This window comes from Mobula birostris, chromosome 30 (genome assembly GCF_030028105.1).
Source record: "Mobula birostris isolate sMobBir1 chromosome 30, sMobBir1.hap1, whole genome shotgun sequence".
In the NCBI taxonomy this organism is placed as follows: domain Eukaryota; kingdom Metazoa; phylum Chordata; class Chondrichthyes; order Myliobatiformes; family Myliobatidae; genus Mobula; species Mobula birostris.
The window spans coordinates 30,476,423-30,496,819 of NC_092399.1; the positions used below are offsets into that span (position 1 = coordinate 30,476,423).

The following is a 20,397-nucleotide window of genomic DNA, read 5'->3' on the forward strand; positions in this document are numbered from 1 at the left end:
GAGCCAAGATTCGTAACATGACCTGGTTGTTGAAGTCTTTTAACACTTGCCTTCAAATCGGTGACTAACCAACAGCTTAGATTAGATTCAACTTTATTGCCATTGTGCCGAGTACAGATACAAAGCCAATGAAATGCAGTTCGCATCTGACCAGAAATGCAAAGAATAGTGTTATTTACAAAATAACTGCAAATAAAAAGTAAGTGCTACAGCACACAAATATAAAAGTACTGAGACAGTACAATATGGGTGCAATACTGCTTAGCGCTGTGATGAGAGGTTCAGCAGGGTCACAGTCTCAAGGAAGAAGCCCTTCCTGAGCCTGCTGGTGCAGGAACGGAGGCTCCTGTCGCGCCTACCGGATGGGAGAAGAGTAAATAGTCCATGGTTAAGGTGAGATGCATCCTTGGTGATGCTTTTCGCCCTGCCCAGGCAGCGTTTATGGCAGATGTTCTCAATGGTGGGCAACTGGGTGCCGATAATCTGCTGGGCAGTTTTCACCACACACTGGGGTGCTTTGCTGTCCGATATAGGACAATTGCCACACCACACTGAGATGCAGTTGGTGAGTATGCTCTCAATGGTACAGCGGTAAAAGTCCATCAGTATCGTGGGACAGAGGTGAGCTTTCTTGATGCACTGCAGGACATAAAGGTGCTGTTGCGCCTTTTTGATCAGGTTGGAGAAGTTCAGGGACCAGGTGAAATCCTCGGAAATATGGACACCAAGGAACTTGAAGCTTGATACACGCTGCACTACAGCTGTATTACACTCCATTACTGTAGATCTGAGGTTCCCAACCTTTTTTATGCCACGGAGCCTTACCACTAACCGAGGGGTCCGTGAACCCCTGGTTGGGAACCCCTGGTGTAAATTGCGTAAAGTCACAGTGAATCCAATGCTTCAAATGCCTCCCATTGTTTGAACTGCCAAACATACCATAGATTAACACTTACTAAATGCTGGAGAAACTCAATAGGTCAACTGGCATCTGTGGAGAGGAGACCTTTTGGACCAAAGCCCTGCAACAGGCCCAAAAACCTCCTCTCCACAGATGATGCTTGGCCCTTGAGGTCCTCCAATATTTTGTGCGCTGCTCAAGATTTCCAGTGCCTGCAGAATCTCTTGTGTATACCATAGATTATCTTTTCAAAAACTGCAAAAATGTTATTTTACGGTCAGAAAACCTGCAAATCCCTTAATGGGGAATGGGCAATTGGTAGCTGCATTGTGCAGCACAAAATTGTGTAAACTGAAAAAATGCAGACTGTCTCCGTTCCATGCGAAAATATCTAAGGTAAATGTTGGCTGACATCCAAGTATGGGTGATTTAACCTAGGAATGCCAGACTGACCTTTATGGTCATTGCTGTTCTTGCAAGGGATTCTACTGAGAAACTACTATAAGAAATAATGAAGAACAAATATGCATTGAAAATTAGTTCTGCTACATACGCTTTACATAAATTAGCATGATATTTACATACTAACTGCGCGAACAAAAACTGTTACATTGTTTGATTTTACGCAAATCTCTCTCAATGCGCACCGTCAAATAGCGTTCCTGAGGAAGAGAGTCTTCATTCCCTGCAAATGAGTGTTTGTACCTCATATGTACCAGGGATACTGGAGACTGCAGCTCAGTTTAACCTTTGAGATAAGTCAGAAACCAGCCGTTGATCCAATAAAATGGTCGCTGAGTATTGCTGTAGTAGCAAGTGAAGACTGAGAACAATAAAGCTGTTTATGTCAGCACTGGAAACATTATCCACACCCTGAAGTGAAAATAGCAAGTATGTGATGCTTACACAGCTCAATCATGTGGTAACATAGCAGCTTTTATTAGGTCAATTGTACAGAATTGCACGGAATCTGTAGCATGGAAGCAAGCCATCATGCATATGTGCATTATAGAGTTAGATCACTTAGGCCAGTGTATTGGTGTTTCAGTCAATTCTTCTTCATTGCCACAGATGGCTATGGAGGACAGGTCATTGAGTATCTTTAAAACAGAGGTTGATGGATTCTTGATTAGTAAGAGCATCAAACGTTACAGGGAGACGGCAGCAGAATTGAGGTGGAAATAGAAAATAAATCAGCCACGATTGAATGGCAGAGCATATTCAATGGACAAAATGGAATAATTTTGCTTCTATGTCTTATAGTCTTATTCCTCTCCCCTCAAGATATCTTTCTTCTTCCTTTTCCCTCCAATTCTCATGAAATTTCTAATTGACGGCATCTAAAATCCCACGACAAACCCCTTTGATTTTAAGCAACAAACAACCTTCTGGGAGAATCCACAAGGTCCAGCTGTAGCTGTGAGGGGAAATGAATTTTCAACACCTGGGGTCGAAACCCTGTACCTGATCCTTTCTCCCCACAAAAGCTGTTTGACCCTCTGAGCATGTCCTGATAAAGGGTCTTGAACCGACGTGTCGGTTGTTTATTCCCCTGCAAAGATGCTGCCAGACCTACTGAGTTCCTCCAACATTTTGTATGTGTGTGTGTGTGTGTGTGTGTGTGTGTGTGTGTGTGTGTAACTCTTCACTCTCTATGTTCATCAGTAGATTCTTTGTTCCTCCAGAATCCAGCTTATGTCACCTTTGAAGATGAGATTCATATTATAAATACAAAGAAATATATTCATATCTATTTACATTTTGCCTCCTTGCTTTAAATGGTAAAGTACTCACCACAGTTACCAATTACCCTATCCAACCAACTGACAGCTTTATAGAAACCTTAAGAGGGATGCCATGGTCATGTAGTGGTTAGTGTGATGCTGTTACAGCTCGAGGCATCGGAATTTGGAGTTCAATCCCGGCATCATCTATATGGAGTCCGTACGTCCTCCCTGTGGAATGCATAGGTTTTCTCCAGATCCTCTGGTTTCCTCCCACAGTCCAAAGACATAACAGATAGATTAACTGGTCATTGTAAATTGTCCCTTGACTAGGTTAGGGTTAAATCAGGGTGGCAGAGGTTTCTGGGCGGTGCAGCTCAAAGGTCTAGAAGGGCTTATTCTGTGTTGTATTGCTAAACAAAAATAAATTTAAAATATCCAGTTTTGACTGATCCGCCATGCTCCGAATCTGACCTTCCTCATTACCTCTGAAAAGTAGCCATGGGGTGGGGGGGGGGTACCAAAATGTCTTTTCATAACTTTGGTTTAAAAAAGGCAAAGCAAATGAGATACCTTTCTTTCAAAATCAAATAAAGCTATTTAGTATGAAGATTTAAAGGCAGTGAAAGTTTCATTAGTCATAGGCCCTGAGAGTGGTCAGCCGAATCCAAATTATAGCCGGTAGAAACATCCATTTGTCAGCTTAATGCAAGCCCCACTTGCCTCAGTTGGCCACTGCAGAGAAAAAGCAAGCTATTAAAAATAAACGATTCTGGTGAGATCAACAGGAAGCCAAAGGACTACTATTAATAACTAATAATACATCAAAGCCAATTTGCTTCAACAGAGGAGGTTTATCTCTCAGCAAATACAGTGGCCTCATAAAAAGTTTATCACTTAGCTGGATTATTCCATCCTGAATAAACTATAAAATAAGAAAAAGCAGAATATAAGGTCACTGAGAAAGGCATTCCATTTTGTCAGAGTTATATACAAGGAGTTTGGTAACTCAAGAAAGCAACATCCATCATTAAGGACCCTCCCATCCAAGACATGCTCTCTTCTCACTATCACTATCAAGGAGAAGGTGCAGGAGTCTGAAGATCCACAATCAGATTTTCTGAATGGTCCACGAACCCATGAGCACTACCTCATTATTCTATTTATTGCATTATTTATTTATCTTTGTAATGTATAAATTTTTATGTCTCTGTATCGCACTGCTGCACAAAACTACTAATTTCACATCATATGTCATGATAATAAATTGGACTCTTGTTTCTGGAATTAAAAACATGGTCCGGAAATCTTACACAAACGCAAAGGAAAATTGATTACTTCCAAAGTGAAATGCAATTACAACCCATTCCGGAATGAATCAGGAACTTCAATCAAATGAGGTCACGGTTGTGCTGACAACATAATTTAAAGTCAGATTCACATTGACTTATGCAGTTCGCAGAGTTGCAATGGTCTATTGCTGCTGCTCCCAGCTGATCCTAACTGGGGCTAAGAATTCCACAAATAAATCTCCTTACTTGCCACCTCTCCTTTCGGTTCCCCTTCACCTCCTCATTCCCTTCACTCATCAGAACCCCTATCACATACAACTGTTTCGCCTCCCAATCGCACCCCTGTTCTTCAAGTCTCTAATCAGCACTCCACCAAATCTGAATCTTTAGCCTTCCCTCCCCAACCATGGTCCGTGCCCTGACTTTGACTATCCCTCCCTATCTCTCCCACAGCCCCCAATCCTGGACCAGCCTGAAGCTTTCCTTCACACTCCTCCACACAATGGCACCCAATTTGAAGTAAAATATGTGAAGGGCTTTCACAAGGGACGTCATCCACTGCCGGACTCTGCTGAGATGGGTCCATACCCAAAGCAAATTTGCCCGAGAATTTCCAGGCCCATTGCGTCCTTCCCATGCTACAAAAATGGACGTGTAAGATTAATAGCTTTCAACCACTAGGATGTAAAATTTCCAGATTTGAAAGGATAATGTTTTATGGGAATAGCCCAAACATTATCACACTAAAACCTTCTTTGAAAACCTTTGCCTCCTGAGAACAGTAAAACATTCTTAAAATGTGTTTAATGAAAATCCTGAGTTACACTGTGCTGCATTATCATCATCAAAAATATGTTTCTGCACAATCAACAAATCTCACTTGGGTCATTCAGAAGATTAAACAATTATAATAAATGATTCTTCTGAGGTCTCCTTGTAGAGTACAGCTGCGACAGAATTTATAAGAGTGAGAGGCAACTTGATTGAAGTGTGTAAGAGTCTTGATAGATTGAACATGAATGGATATTTCATCTTGTAGGGAATGTAGAAAAAAGGTCGTTATTTAACAATTAACTATCATACATTTATAGTCATAGTCATACTTTATTGATCCCGGGGGGAAATTGGTTTTCGTTACAGTTGCACCATAAATAATTAAATAGTAGTAAAACCATAAATAATTAAATAGTAATATGTAAATTATGCCAGGAAATAAGTCCAGGACCAGCCTATTGGCTCAGGGAGTCTGACCCTCCAAGGGAGGAGTTGTAAAGTTTGATGGCCACAGGCAGGAATGACTTCCTATGATGCTCTGTGCTGCATCACGGTGGAATGAGTCTCTGGCTGAATGTATTCCTGTGCCCAACCAGTACATTATGTAGTGGATGGGAGACATTGTCCAAGATGGCATGCAACTTGGACAGCATCCTCTTTTCAGACACCACCGTGAGAGAGTCCAGTTCCATCCCCACAACATCACTGGCCTTACGAATGAGTTTGTTGATTCTGTTGATGTCTGCTACCCTCAGCCTGCTGCCCCAGCACACAACAGCAAACATGATCGCACTGGCCACCACAGACTTGTAGAACATCCTCAGCATCGTCCGGCAGATGTTAAAGAACCTCAGTCTCCTCAGGAAATAGAGATGGCTCTGACCCTTCTTGTAGACAGCCTCAGTGTTCTTTGACCAGTCCAGTTTATTGTCAATTCGTATCCCCAGGTATTTGTAATCATCCACCATGTAGAGTACCTAAGGATAAGACAATTCTTTTCCTGTCAGAAGTTTTGAACCTTTCCACAAAGCATGATGATGAAGAAGATGAAGTTTGGTTCTATTTGTACATCGAAACATGCAGGGAAGCGTGTTGTTTGCATCAACGAACAACACAGTGCAAGGATGTGCTGCAGGCAAGCGACGCCATGCTTCTGGTGCCAACGTAGCAGGTCCACAACTTACAACCTGTACGTCTTCCGATTTACCAGAATGTTACCCGGATAAGACAGCATATCTTATGAAGAAAGGCTGAGTGAGCTAGGGAGTGAAGGGGGATGGGAGATGACTTGTTAGATCATAAGGGAGACATAGATTGAGTGGATAGCCAGAGACTTTTTCCCAGAGAGGAAATAGCTACTATGAAGGCCATAGTTTTAGGGTGACTAGAGTAAAGTACAGGGGGGGATGTCAGAGGTAACTTTTGTTACACAAAGAGTGGTGGGTGACTGGAACACCTGCTACAGATTTTTTAGGGGCAGGTACATTAGGGGCATTTAAGAAGCAGATGGATGATAGGAAAATGCAGGACTCTGTAGAAGGGATGGGTTAGATTGATCTTAGAGTAGGTTAAAAGTTTGGCACAACATCAGGGTGTACTGTGCTCTCTGTTCTAAATGTATTTTTAAAAAACTTAAAGAATACCCACCAAATGTACAAAATATCAAACTAGGATAAATTGGGGGCTAACTTAAAATAACTAGCATGGGACTGATATGACCAGTGCATATAAAGACAAATTATTGAAAAGCACACAAAACAGAAATGAGAATTTCTTCATCATTTGGGATCAGTATAGTGAAATGGGGTAAAGAGAAACAGGGAATCGGCAGCTCCTGCACAACCTTTTCCAGTTTTATATTTCTATTCCAATCAATGAGACAATAGAGTGCAGCGGATATGCTCGCCAACACACTCAGGAAACTTCAAAGCTTCATCCAGGGCAATGCTTGTCTTCAGCATGGTACGTCACAGCAGGCAGTTAAATAAAAACAAGTGATACCCAACCTAAGAAGGGAGCATTAGAACTTGGTCTCTCAGGGGATACTGAAGAGGCTAAGGAAGTACATGCAGAGCGAGACTCGATGCCTCTGGTGAAGGGTGTCAAAGATGAGAATGGAAATAGTCAGAAGATTCTGGAAACACTCATCAGGTCAGGCAGCATCCATGGACACAGAAACACCTAATGATTCAGGACCAGGTCTCTTCTTCAGATGAGTAGAGAGAAACAACACTGAAGGAACTCAGCAGGGTTCCAGCATTAGAAGGGAAACAATAGTCAATGTTTTGGTCAGAGACCCTTCATCTGAACTACAGTCCAAAATGTCAACGGTTTATCCCCCTCCATTGTCTGACTTGCTCAGTTCCTCCAGCACTTCGTGTGGAATACTCAAGATTTCCAGCATCTGCAGAATTGCTTGTGTCTCCAAGAGAGAAACAACTTCTGCTACGTAGTCAAGGTGGGAAAGGCCAGCAAATTTCCCTGATAGGGTGAGACTCTGCCCCCAATGTTCAGGATGAGTTGGAGGGTTTAATATGATCTAACTGGCCCTTCAATAGCCAAATAGGCCAACCAATGTCACCCTAACAGAAATATTCCCTCAGTTCCATCAACAACCCCAGTCTGCCACCTTCTCCACTACCTACCCCAGCAGAGAACACATAAAACATTAAAATAGAGTGCACGCCCTTTAGTCCACGATATTGTGCTGACCTAACCTACTCATAGATCAATCTAACCTTTCACGCCCTCATAGGCCTCCATTTTTCTTTCAACCACGAATCTCTTAAATGTCCTAAATGTGTCTGTCTATACCACCACCCCCGGCAACGCATTTCAACACTTACCACTCTGTGCACAAAAACCTGTGTTAAAAAAGAGCAAGTGTCCTTTTAACCATTTTCTCTTTCCACAGATGCCTCCCGAACTGAAGAGTATTTGTCCAGCATTTTCTCTTTTCAAATCTTCAGCATCGTGTTTTTTTTTGTTTTCAGATTGTCAGCACTCCCCAACTTTAAAATTCCGTGTCAGACACCTGCAGGTCTCAAAGAGCGCAAGTCGATCATTTTAATCAAATTTAACCATTTATTAAAGTTCAATTGTTAGTTAAATGTTAAATCGTTTGTTTAAACGTCACATTAAAGGAAAATAAAATCTCGCTGTCCTACTTCATTGCTTCGCGGTTTTATTTCAAAGGACGAGAGATTTGTTTTAAATCCTCTTCACGGGGGTTCACAGGATGTGGTGAACGGGGGGGGCTACAACCCACTTCCTCGACTAGGGCGCCGTCTGCTTTTGCAGGGGATTCCGCCTCACCTCCAAGCAGTCAGTCGGAAAGCAGCAGGAGGGGTCGCCGAGTGCCAGGCTCCCCTTCCCAAGTCTATCCGACAAGCGGCCAGGGTTGAGATCAGCCGCTGCAAGCCTGGCGCGGAAGGGGTGTAGGGGGGTGACAGCGGTTCTGCAAATGGGTTGCATTGAACGGGAACTGCGGGCTGGGCGGGGGGAGATGCATTGTGTGTGATGGACGTCCCTCCCGCAGATTGGATGCGATCGGCGGCCTCCGTGGGAAGGTAAAGTCTCGCACTGAGGAAATCATCCGTGCGGGAAGAGGGTGGCAGATGGGACTGCGGGAATGCTGTGGCTGCCAGTGGCCCGGGGATATTGACCTGATCTGGTGACTGAGCGCTGATGCGGCGTCGCCTGGTGACATAGAGAAGGGCTCGCTCGGAGCTTCTGGCGGTGCCCAGGGAGAAACAGCACACCGCAAGACAAAAGGAGGCTGGCATGGGGAGGTTCCGTAGGAAGACCTGCATCGCCCTGTCGCTCTTCACGCTCTTCATTTTCGGCACTCTGGTGGGCTTGAAGACCCTGAAACCGAGCGACAGGGACGGGGACCCCGGCCCCAGGCTCCGCTTGATGCCCTTGGCGGAGATGCTGGACACCAGGCGGCCCACCGCCGCCAAAGCCATCCTGATGCTGCCTCCCACTGTCACCAAAGCGAGCGACACCCACCTGGGGACCTACCCCGCCGCCAACCACGACCTCCACATATTTTACTACGGCTGGTACGGCAGTCCGGAGCTGGACGGCAGGTTCGTGCACTGGGACCACGCGCTGGTGCCCCACTGGGACCCGAAGGTGGCCGCGGGCTACCCGAAGGGCAGGCACAGCCCGCCCGAGGATATCGGCTCCAGCTTCTACCCCGAGTTGGGACCTTACAGCTCCAGAGACCCCCGCATCATACAGGAACACATGAAGCAGCTTCGAGCTGCCGCTGTCGGTAAGAGGGGGCAGGGGGGCTTTCAAGTGAAGCGTCGTAACTAACAGGTGGACAGTTAACCCTAACTCGTTGGATTATGCTATTTGTACTGGTATGTACGTGGTGTAGAGAAATACCATGTACAGTAAGTTTCCTAAATGAAGATACAGAGAGCGGAGAATGGGCGGTCTATAATTACTTTGGCTTGGAGAGGTAGTTGCTCATGTTTAACCTCCCCCCCCCCCCGCCCCCCCAATCAGCCTGATAAAGTAGTTGGACTTTTGTGGTAGAGTTTAAGAAAATACTTAAGAGTGCAGATTAAGGTCTTTCTCCAAGAAAAGACCTCAGGCCGTTTAAATGGTTTGGCATGGACTGGATGGGAGGAAGTATCTGTTTCTGTACTTTGACTCCGTGACTTGTTGAAGAAACTTTAAAGCAATCAATAACCAATATTAATTGTGGAAACGTTCTGATCCATGTGTTCCAGTGGCTTTTTCCCAGACATTGCTTCTGCAACAGCAAGGATTCTATTTCAGGTACAGGTTGGGACCTCCTGGCCCAGTGTGCGGGGAGTAGGGTGTCAGGGGGAGCCACGGTGTTGGATGTAAAATCCATTTTCACCAATAAGGTCGTCCCTTGTCATTCATAGCTGGGCTCTTGGGGATCACATCAAACCTGCGCAGGAGGCAGTGGGGCAGAATGTGAGGGAAATCAGAATGAAGAGTCACAGCAGCTTAAATAAAGGAAGGGAGCCGCACGCAGTGGCGAAAGTGTGTTAAATTCAATAGCTTTGCGACATCGAGTGTCTATAAAACCGCAGGGCAAACTTCCAAATGTATCTCACAAGTAGCAAGTAGTTCAAAGTACATTTATTACCAACGTTATCTATAGATTATACAACCTTGAGATTTGCCTGCTTACCGGCAGCCGCAAAGCAAGGAACCCGAAAGAACCCAGTTCAAAGAAAGGCCAACACCCAATATGCAGAGAGAGGGAGAGAGAGAGTGAGCAAAATCGTGCAAACAATAAAAGCAAGCGAATGCAGAACGAATTTGAGTCCTCAGTGCTGCGGAGAGAGGAGTAAACGTCGCGGAGGTGTGAGCAGCAGCACACATTGCAAAAGAACATGTGTGGACCAGCGGGTTTATCAGTCATGCCGGGACATTGGGTGGTGTGGGCTCGTTCAGCCAGAATGTGCTGCACAGCGACTAGGGTTCATTTCCTCTGCTGTCTATAAGGAGTTAGTACGTTCACCCTGTGAACATGTGGGTTTCCTCTGGGTGTTCCTGTTTCCTCCCACATTCCAAAACCTATGGGAAAGTTGGTTAGTTAGTCACATGAAACTGGAAGGGCCTTTTAGAATCAGAATCAGAATCCTTTATTATTGCCAAGTATGTGGACACATACAGGGAATTTGATGCCGGTTTCCCTGAGCTCTCGCTGTACAAAATCAAAAAGCAAACAAGACAACAGTGCAAATAATCATGAACTATATACAATGAGGTATACCTTTGTATGTACAGGTGGACTTGGTTTATAATAGACTAAAATTCAAGTGTTCATAAGACTGATGGCATACAGAAAGAAACTGTTCTTGTACCTATTTGTCCTGGCATACAGTGATCTAAAATGCCTACCAGAAGGAAGGAGTTGGAACAGGTGATATCCAGGGTGTGAAGGGTCTACAATGATGCTGCTTGCTCGCTTCCTGACTCTAGATGCATATAAGTCCTGGATCGAGGCCAGCTTTACTATGCTGTATTGCTGAATAAAACATGTGACAACCAGCTCACTAACACTGGCAGTCTCAATTTTGAGCAGCGACATTGGCTGCCACGGTGGAGTGATTCAATTCTAAGTGAGATATTAAGTGGAAGGAAAGTTCCCTTCTTTTAACGTGCGGAGCAGTTTCTCGACTGGTATTTCCCTGATTGACCAACAAACCTGGGAACTCAAGGAAGCCCAGTGTGTGGAGTTCCAGGTAATCAAAGTCAGTACTCAGCAGGCTCTAAGCTGAGAATGAACGGCCATACATTTCTCTTAGTTCCTCAGTATATAGGAGGTGGACATTCAGCCCATCGAGTAAATGGCAGCTCTCGATGCTTTCCCATCAGTCCTGTTTCCCAGTTACCTCTCTCACATGTCCAACAACTCAATATCTTACCCGCTTACCTAGGGGCAGTTTAGAGCAGGTAATTAACCTACCAATCTTTCGGATGTGGGAGGAAATCGGAGCACGCGGGCGGAAACCCACGCAGTCACAGGTAGAACATCAAAACTTTACACAGTCGGTACCCAAGGCCGTGGTTGAACCCAGGTAGCCAGAGTGTGCGGTAGCAGTAGTAACTGGTCTAACAACAGCAAACTATATAATCATAAATACTTCCTAAAACCCCCCAAAAAAGTGCACAATAAGAAAAAAATATCTTGTAGTTGATATGGAATACAGTATTACTCCAACTTCACTCTGGCAACCTCTGCGACGACACTGGTGCCAAGCTGTATCAGCGCTTGCCCTTCCCTTGGACTACATCAGTGGCGTGGAGAGGCGAACTTGCTGCATGGGCAACAGCCGGTTCTTCAAATCTTCCCGCCCAGGCTTGTGCCCTGGAGAGGACACAGTCCACCAGAGGCGAAAACCCATGATCCCCTGGGATTGATGGCTGCCTACTACTACTATTAGTCCAACAGTTGGTAGAACATGAGTTTTGATTTGTTAGTTGAAAAACAACTATAGCTGTTGTTACCAATTAACTGGTTACGTTTGTTTGACAAGGCAGACACAATGAGACATCAGCTGAGTAAGAATTGAGAATTTGTCTGAACTGGAATTTGCCAATGGCTCAAGGCTGCGTGTCTATCAGTGACAGTGCATAATGGAAACTCAACCAGTGTGGAACTTGGCTGTCTTGATTTTTATAAAAATATTTGAGCATCTAGGGTCAGCATAGGTCACAGAATATTTGATGGGATTGGAGTATAATATAGAACGTTACAGCACATGTCACGGTGTGCGCTCGCAGGACTGGACTTAAGTGTGGAGGAAGGGCAGGCTTTCTCTGCTGTGGGGGTTGCTGCCACCAACTCAAGCAGGAGTGGCGGACAACTCGACCCAGGAGTGCAGGGACGGCGGAATCCCCATGTAGAGGTGGAAACAAGAGGGTAGACATAGGAATACTAACAAATCCTTGGAGGAATGACTGAGCGTCACTGTGAGACAAATCATTCATGCCAATACAATGACTCCGCTCAGGCACTAAACAAAGGGCCTCTTTAAATAATCATAGCATGCGGGAAACGTGTGCCAGTCGCAATTAACTTGACAAGATTAAAGCGAGAGCACAGGAGCTTAATGGCTCCAGCTAAGCTAACAACAAATACAGGTGCAAATATAGGGCAAGCGGCAAAGGCCTGCAGGGCACACGACATCAGAGTACATGCCCTTCGGTTCACTATGTTGCGCCAACTTTTTAACCTACTCTAAGACCAACCTAGCCCTTCCCCCCTACTTGGCCCTCTATTTTTCTATCATCCATGTGCCTATCTAAGAGTTTCTTAAATGTCGCTAATTTATGAGCAACATGGACTGGTTAAACAGGAAAAGGTATGGCAAACCGTAAGTAAGAATCAGTCACAAAGTTCTGCCAACCTGAAAGCAAATAACAATACCAACTGCTGCACCAATATTGAAGTAAAGACAGCAAACGTGAGATATAAGACTTGCCTCACGCTGTAGAAATCTACGGATTCATAAGATGTGAAGCTTTACATAATCTGGTAAAAACTGATGCATTCTGTAGTGGACAGCAGGAATTCTGCAGATGCTGGAAATTCAAGCAACACACATCAAAGTTGCTGGTGAACGCAGCAGGCCAGGCAGCATCTGTACGTCGACTGCACCTCTTCCTACAGATGCTGCCTGGCCTGCTGCGTTCACCAGCAACTTTGATGTGTGTTGCATTCTGTAGTGGCTTCACCGTATGAAATAGACATTTGAAAAGATTATTTAGCTGAAGAGGTATAAGTGCACATGATTTGTAAAATCTGCAGCTCCATCATGGGTACTGGCCTCCCCAGCATCGAGGACATCTTCAAATGACGATTTCTCAAAAAGGCAGCATCCATCATTAAGGAAGCCCATCGCCCAGGACATGCCCTCTTCTCATTGCTACCATATAACAAATTATATAACCATAAATGCTTAAAACCCACCAAGTCCACAATAAGAGAAAGTCCTGTTTGATGTGGAATTAGTATAGGTCCAAAGACACACACTCAACATTTCAGAAATAGCTTCTTCCCCCCTGCCATCAGATTTCTGAACAGTCGATGAACCTATGAGCACTACCTCAGCATTTTTGCTCTTTTTTTACATATTTAATTTACACATATATTTCTTATTGTAATTTATAGCATATTTTATGTACTGCTGCCGTAAAACAACAAGTTTCTCAACACACAGCATGTCAGTGCTAGTAAATCTGATTCTAAAACTCAGAGGTTGTATAAATGTGACAGAAATTGTACATGCTGCACAGATTCAGCTCCAAAGGGTAGCTCACTGTGCAAACAAAAACAGCAAAGGGCATTTTTTGTTACCTCATTTGGTGATTTTCAGCACGCCACTGACCCTCTGAGATATGGATTTATTGAGAATGCAGAGGGAACCAACACTTAACCACATACCACCAACGTGTCATCTGCTGAACTAGGAGAGCCAACATACTTAACCACTGGTTTACCACCATCAAGAATGCTTACGGACCCTGCCGATGCCCGCACTTTAGAAAGTCCGATCACCCGGCTCTACTTCAGCTCCCAGCGTATAGGCAGAGGCTAAAAACTGCAGCGTCAGTGGTGAGGGCCAAGAAGCTGTGGTCGACGGAGGACTGCTTTGAGTCAGTACAATGGACAGTATTCAGGGATTCATCTTCGAGTCTGACAGAATACGCTACAGTTGTCACCAATTTCATCGAGGCCTGTTCGGAAGAGTATGTGCCTTCAAGACATGCCCAAACGAAAAGCCTTGCGTGAACCAGGAGATTTGTCATCTGCTGAGGGAGAGATCTGTGACATTCAAGACTGTAGAACTATACAAGAGGTCCAGGTATGATATAAGGAAGGCTATTTTAAGTCAAAGAAACAATTCCAGTTGAGATTAAAGAGGGCTCTGGCAGAGTTTGCAGGCCATTACTTCCTACAAAGCGAAACCAAATATCATGAATTGTTGTGATGCTTCACTCCCAAACAAGCTGAACCCCTTTTATGCACAGTTTGAAAGGGAGAATAAAATTACATCTGTGCAAGTCCATGCAGCATCTGGTGACCCTGTGATCTCAGTCTTGGAGGCTCATGTCAGAACATCTTTCAGGAGGGTGAACCCACATAAGGTGTCAGGCCCTGATGGTGCACCTGATAGGGCTCTGAAAAGGAATGCCAACCAACTGGCAGGAGTATTCAAGGACAACTTCAATCTCTGGTTACTGCGGTTGGAGCTTCCCAGCTACTTCAAAAGGATGACAATCATACTCTTTGATAAGGTGCCACACGTGAGGCTACTTAACAAGATGTGAGCCCATGGTATTACGGGAAATATACTAGAATGGATAGAAGATTGGCAGACTGGCAGGAGGCAAAGAGTGGGAATAAATGGGGCATTTTCTGGTTGGCTGCCAGTGAGTAGTGGTTTGCCACAGGGGTTGGTGTAGGGACCATTTCTTTTCATGTTATATGTCAGTGATTTAGATGAAGGAATTGATGGCTTCATGACTAATTTTGTGGGCATATGGAGATAGATGGAGGGGCAGGTTGTGTTAATGAAGTAGTGTGTCTCCAGACGGACTTAGGCCGATTGGGACAATGGGCAAAAAAGTGGCAGATGGAATATAGTGTATGGATGTACATGGTCATGCAACTTGGTAGAAGGAATAAAGGTGTGGACTATTTTCTAAATGAGGAGAAAATTCAAAAATCAAAGATGCAAAGGGACTTGGGAATCTTCATGTTCCATGCAAGATTCCCTAAAGATTATCTGGCAGATTGTGTCAGTGTTAAGGAAGGCAAATACAAAGTGAGCATTCATTTAGAAAGGGATAGAATACAAAATTAAGCATGTAATGCTGAGGATTTTTAAGGCATCAAGCAGAGAGCGCTTGGAGTATTGTCAGCAATTTTTGGCCCCATAGCTAAGAAAGTACGTGCTAGCATTGGAGTTGTTCAGGAGATTGATCCCAGGAATGAAAGGGTTAACATATGAGGATCATCTGATGGAGCTTGGCCTGTATTTATTGGAGTTTAGAAGAATGTGGGGATCTCATTAAAACTATTGAATATTGAAAGGCTTAGGTAGAGTGGATGTGGAGAGGATATTTCCTATAGTAGAGGAGTTTTGGACCAGAGAACATCCACTTAAAACAGAGATGAGGAAAAATTTCTTTAGCCAGAGGGTGGTGAATCTGTGGAATTCATTGCCACAGACGGCTGTGCAGGCCAAGTCTTTGGGAATATTTAAAGTGGAAGTTGATAGGTTCATGATTAATCAGAGTGTCAAAGGTTACAAGAAGAAGGCACAAGAATGGGGTCGGGAGAGATAATAAATCAGCCATGATGGAATGGCGGAGCAGGCTCGATGGGCTGAATAGCCTTGTTCTTCTCCTGTGTCTTGCGTCTTCAACTACAGGAGCCTGAAGGTATACACTCAACATTTCAGGAACAGTTTCTTCCTCTCTGCCATCAGATTTCTGAATGGACCAGGTATCCATTAACTCCTCCGTGGTATTTTTTCCCCTCTCTTTGCGCTATTGTTTAATTTAATTTTCTCATTTTTTATACTGACTGTATTTTATACTTTTTATTATTATGTATCGCTGCTGCAAAAACAGCAAATCTTACATTATGTGCCAGTGATATTAAACCTGATTCTGATTCTGAAATAAGCACAGAGCAACATAAATCACAAGCTGGATGACGGTAAGCCAAATAAGCAATAAGAATGCAGAACATAATTGTATGAATGGAAGACTGGGGAATGACAGGAAAATTGGAACGGCATGAAGAATTATTACAAAGAAATGCTATAAAAGATTCATGTGGCCAAGAAATGATAGGAAAATATTTTGGAGGTTCTTTCTTCATGCAGAACAAGTCACTCAGTCGATCTTTGTAGAAAATGTATGCTAAATCATTAAAGCTCAATTCAGCTGTATGAATGTCTCGACACCATTTTGTTTACTTGGCAGGGGAGGACTGTTCACTTTTGACTAATTACTATTCAATTTACCCAAAGGTGAGCCAACTGCATAACGCCACTTGCTGAATTGTGATTAATTACATGAAACCAGACAGGGGGAAATAAAAACACCTAATGAGCTACAGTTTGCTAAAGATTATCTCAGGCACTCTGCCAAAGAATGGGATTTCATTTTGCACAACTTCAGGTCCAAATCTTCACCAGTCAAATGGACTTCTGGAGAAATCAGCGCGGACAATAATGAAGTAATAATGGGAGAATGATGGAACGAGAGCACCATAGTTTAATGTAGCACTTGTGTACTGAGTGGATTGCCAATAGTGCGAGTAGTCTCAGGAAGACTGGTATAGCATATCACAAAGAATTAGTGAAGAATGCTAACTCGAAGATGGCAAGGCACAAAAAGAACAGGAATATAAACAACTGGAATCTTTCAGCCCTGAAATTTGATGATGGTGTCATCAAAAGAGATGGATACAAAAATACATCATCGATAGTGTGTATCTTCGAGGTGAAATTTAATTTTATGATAGAAGTAGAAGGTGCTGTTTTCCCCGCTTTGTTTTACTAACTTTGACAGATCTGACTGATTACTCCCTCGAACCTACCTTTATTTTCCCGCTGGTATTCTTGCACTATTTTTCTTTCAGAAAGCCGCTGTGAAATAAGCTTCCACCATCTTTCAGGTGTGCCTTCTAAATCATCATAACCCACTGTATAAAAACGCATGATAAAGGGCCTCAGCCCAAAATGTTGACTGTTCGTTTCACTCCAAAGATGCTGTCTGACCTGCCGAATTCCTCCAGCATTTTGTATGAGTTGCTACTTATTTCCCATCAAGATTTTTGATAGGCATCATTAATATTTTCTCTTTAAAATCTGCTAATAATTTTAAACCTTGCTGTCAAATGATCCCTTAAGTCTCCCTGGCCCCTTGCATCTCCCTACTAATGGAATACAAAGTTTATATTGGATTAAATATATGAAAGTACACATTTTTATAGATCCGTAGTGTCATAGTGAATAGAAACAAGGCCTTTGGCCCACCATGCCCATACTGACTAACAAGCTCTTTCTATAATGAGCACACACTCAAAGTGTTCATTGGTTTTCTTTACACCAATGCTGCCTGACTTTCCCAACATTTTTGTTTTTGTTTCAGATTTCCAGCATTTGTAGTTAATATTAATTGTCATTAATATTAGTAAATCTGATCTAATTCAGTTTACCAGCTATTTGTACGTAGCCTTCTATGCCTTGCGTGTGTGCTCAATATACCATTTTTATGGGTGAGTCTGATAGCCTCTGACAACCAGGTCCAGCTCCTGTCCTTCACATGTAGCTTAGCTACTAGGCCCTGGTTCTACTGACTGGAGAAGTGGCAAAGGTAGGTTATTGGCACCTTAAAACCGGTTGTTTCGGGCTGATGGGGCTCGTCAGCCACGGTTGTCAGCTTACTTAGGAGAAGGAAAACCCTGATCTCAAACCTCTGCTCCCTTGCGGCTATACCCACTCATGGAGAAGGCTTCGGGAGTAAATCCTGAGGGGAAATATCTGGAGCTGGAGTCCCTACATTGAGTTCATTGCTGGCTGGCAACTCCCAGGGTGCTGCTGGTACCGAACTGTATCAGTCTCCGCCATTCCTTTGGGTTCATCAGATGCACGGAGAGGGCGAGCTCACTACATGGGCTACAGCTAGTTCTCCATATCATCCTGCCCTGGCTTGCGTATCTAGACAGCAAGGATGCAATATGTATGGTCATCTCTGACCGACGGAGGCTATCACCTCACCTCATGAGTGAGTTAATTTCGAAAGGAATGGGGATCCAATACTAATTCATTCATTGTAGCTTTCCTGAAAACTAAAATACCTATTGTACCGTCTCCACAGTTTCCCCAGAAGCCTAATTTTGTAACTTGAAATCAGATTCAGATTTATTTATCACATGTACATTGAAATACTCTATGACTGTTTGGCCCGCTCCCATTAGGGAAGAGGTTTCATAGCATCCGTGCCAGGACCACCAGACTCGAAAATGGTTACTTTCTCCAAGCAGTAAGGCTGATCAACACCTCTAGCCACTAATCCATCCCGCCACACCCCCAACCACCGCTACTTTATCATTTCATGTCAGAGTCACCTTGTGTACAAACACTCCTGTACCTGATTTCACTTTATGTATATACCTTGTGTATTTATATTTATTGAGATCTTTTTATTATTGTGCTCCCTACATTGCTTTTTTTGTGCTGCACTGGAGTAACAATTATTTAATTCTCCTTTACACTTGTATACTAGAAATTACATTAAACAATCTTGAATCTTGACACATGCGGTGAAATGTATCATCTGTGTGAACAACTATCACAACCTCAAGATGTGCTGAAGACTGCCAGTGGGTGCTGCCACACATTCCGGTGCCAACAGAGTGTGCCCATAATGTTCAGCAGAACCACACAAGCAGCAACAACAGAGAGGCAGCAACAACACAACAGAAAAATCAAGGACTCGCAGATATTAAACATCCAACTTCCCCAGTGGACTTGCAGCCCTAGGGCCTCGGGCATTGGGCCTCGATGTCCAAACTTGTAATCAAACTTCGGGCTTTGATCTTCAGTAATCAGCCCTAGAACTCGCCGATGACGGGACCCCAGACTCCAGGCCTTCGGGGTCACCAGCCCTTGTGCCTCCAGTCTCCGGATCCTGGGACCCACTGACCTGGGGGACATCAGCCCTCATCCTCGCTGGTCTTTGTCCACAAAAATCGCTGCTGGCCCCTGATCTGTCGATGGAATTTTTCATCCCATGTCCATGTTGTAGCCATTTAAGAAAGGAGAGGAGATAGTCATAGTCATAGTCATACTTTATTGATCCCGGGGGAAATTGGTTTAGATCTAGACTCTGGTAACCTCTAACTCCCCAACATCTCTGTCCTTAAACCCTAACTACCTTCTCTGTCTCTAAAACCAATCCTACAATCCTAAAAAAATAGCCAAAATGGAGACTGTAGCTCGGGCCGTCTTGACAGGAAGACTTCCTCAGATCAATCTGGGACATACCAAAACTGTACCATGCACAAGTCAGCCAACTACTGATTTAGTCATATTCAAATATTGTACTTTCAGCCAATTTCCCTGAATCCTTCATGCTCTTCCACTGGTAGAAGAGAAGAGATTTATCAAAGGAAGCAGCATTGGGTATATTGTCAGGAAGGAGAAAGCTGGAAGTTCTCATTATTGACTGCCCAAGGGATCGGATCAAACATGGGAAAAGATACAAATACAAAAGCTAAAGATACTATAAAGCTAAAATATAAAGAGACAAAACCCAGCAGGTCAGGCAGATCCTGTAGAGATGAACAGTCAACATTTCAGGCCTGATCGAAGTGAACGTCCTGCTGATTGCAGCTCTCACAGTCAATAGTAATTGGTTTATGATTGTCACATGTACCAAGATAAATTGATGAAGCTTTGTTTCGTTTGCCGTCCATACGGATCATTCCAGAACATAAGTATATCCAGGTAGTACAAAGAGAAAAGCATTAACAGAGTGCAGCATCTCATGTTACAAAGGCAGACAAACCATGGCAAGGTAGATTATGAGGTCACAAATTCGTCTTTATCATACAAGAGGTTCATTCAAGAGCCTTATAATAGGGTGATAGAGCTGTCCTTGCGCGCGGTGGTGCATCTTTTCAAGGTTTTGTATCTTCTGCTGAATGGAAGGTGGGGAGGGGGTGGGATGCAGAGAGTATCTGGGGTAGGAAGGGAAGTTTTGTTGTCTGCTTTCTCAAGGCAGTGGGAAAAGTAGGCAGTGTCCATGGAAGGGAAGGGGAGGTAGTTTGCATGCTGAAACCATTTGGAAAAAGCACAGTTGGTAGTGGGGAAGGGACGACGTGGACTTCAGCAGCTGACGTGAAAAGAAAGCTTTGGAACAAAAGCGTTCACAAAACTGGCCGAGAACTGAAGAAGAAAGATGCCACACGAGCATGCAGCAAGTGGTGAGAGTGCAGAGAAACAACCTTACCTCACCTTCCCCTGTCTGCTTACTATGGATGCATCTCCTATAATATTGCCATAGGAATGGCCGCTGCAGAGTCACTGTGGAAGAGAAGGTTCATGCTTACACCCTCCCCCTTCACTGCTTTAAACAGCGCTAACATCAAACTAAATGGAACAAATCCAGCAGTAAAAAATTG

The 20,397-nt window shown here is 43.9% G+C and overlaps 1 protein-coding gene across 1 annotated transcript in view; it reads left to right on the forward strand.

Annotated features, from left to right (window-relative positions):
• Window positions 1–8,122: 8,122 nt before the first annotated feature.
• The window catches only part of LOC140190554 (glycoprotein endo-alpha-1,2-mannosidase-like protein), a 66,877-nt gene continuing 54,602 nt past the window's right edge, over window positions 8,123–20,397 (forward strand). The window contains exon 1 of the mRNA XM_072247217.1: window positions 8,123–8,970. Coding sequence (XP_072103318.1) covers window positions 8,475–8,970 — 496 coding nt within the window. The 5' untranslated portion in view covers window positions 8,123–8,474. The remainder of the gene's footprint in view (window positions 8,971–20,397) is intronic.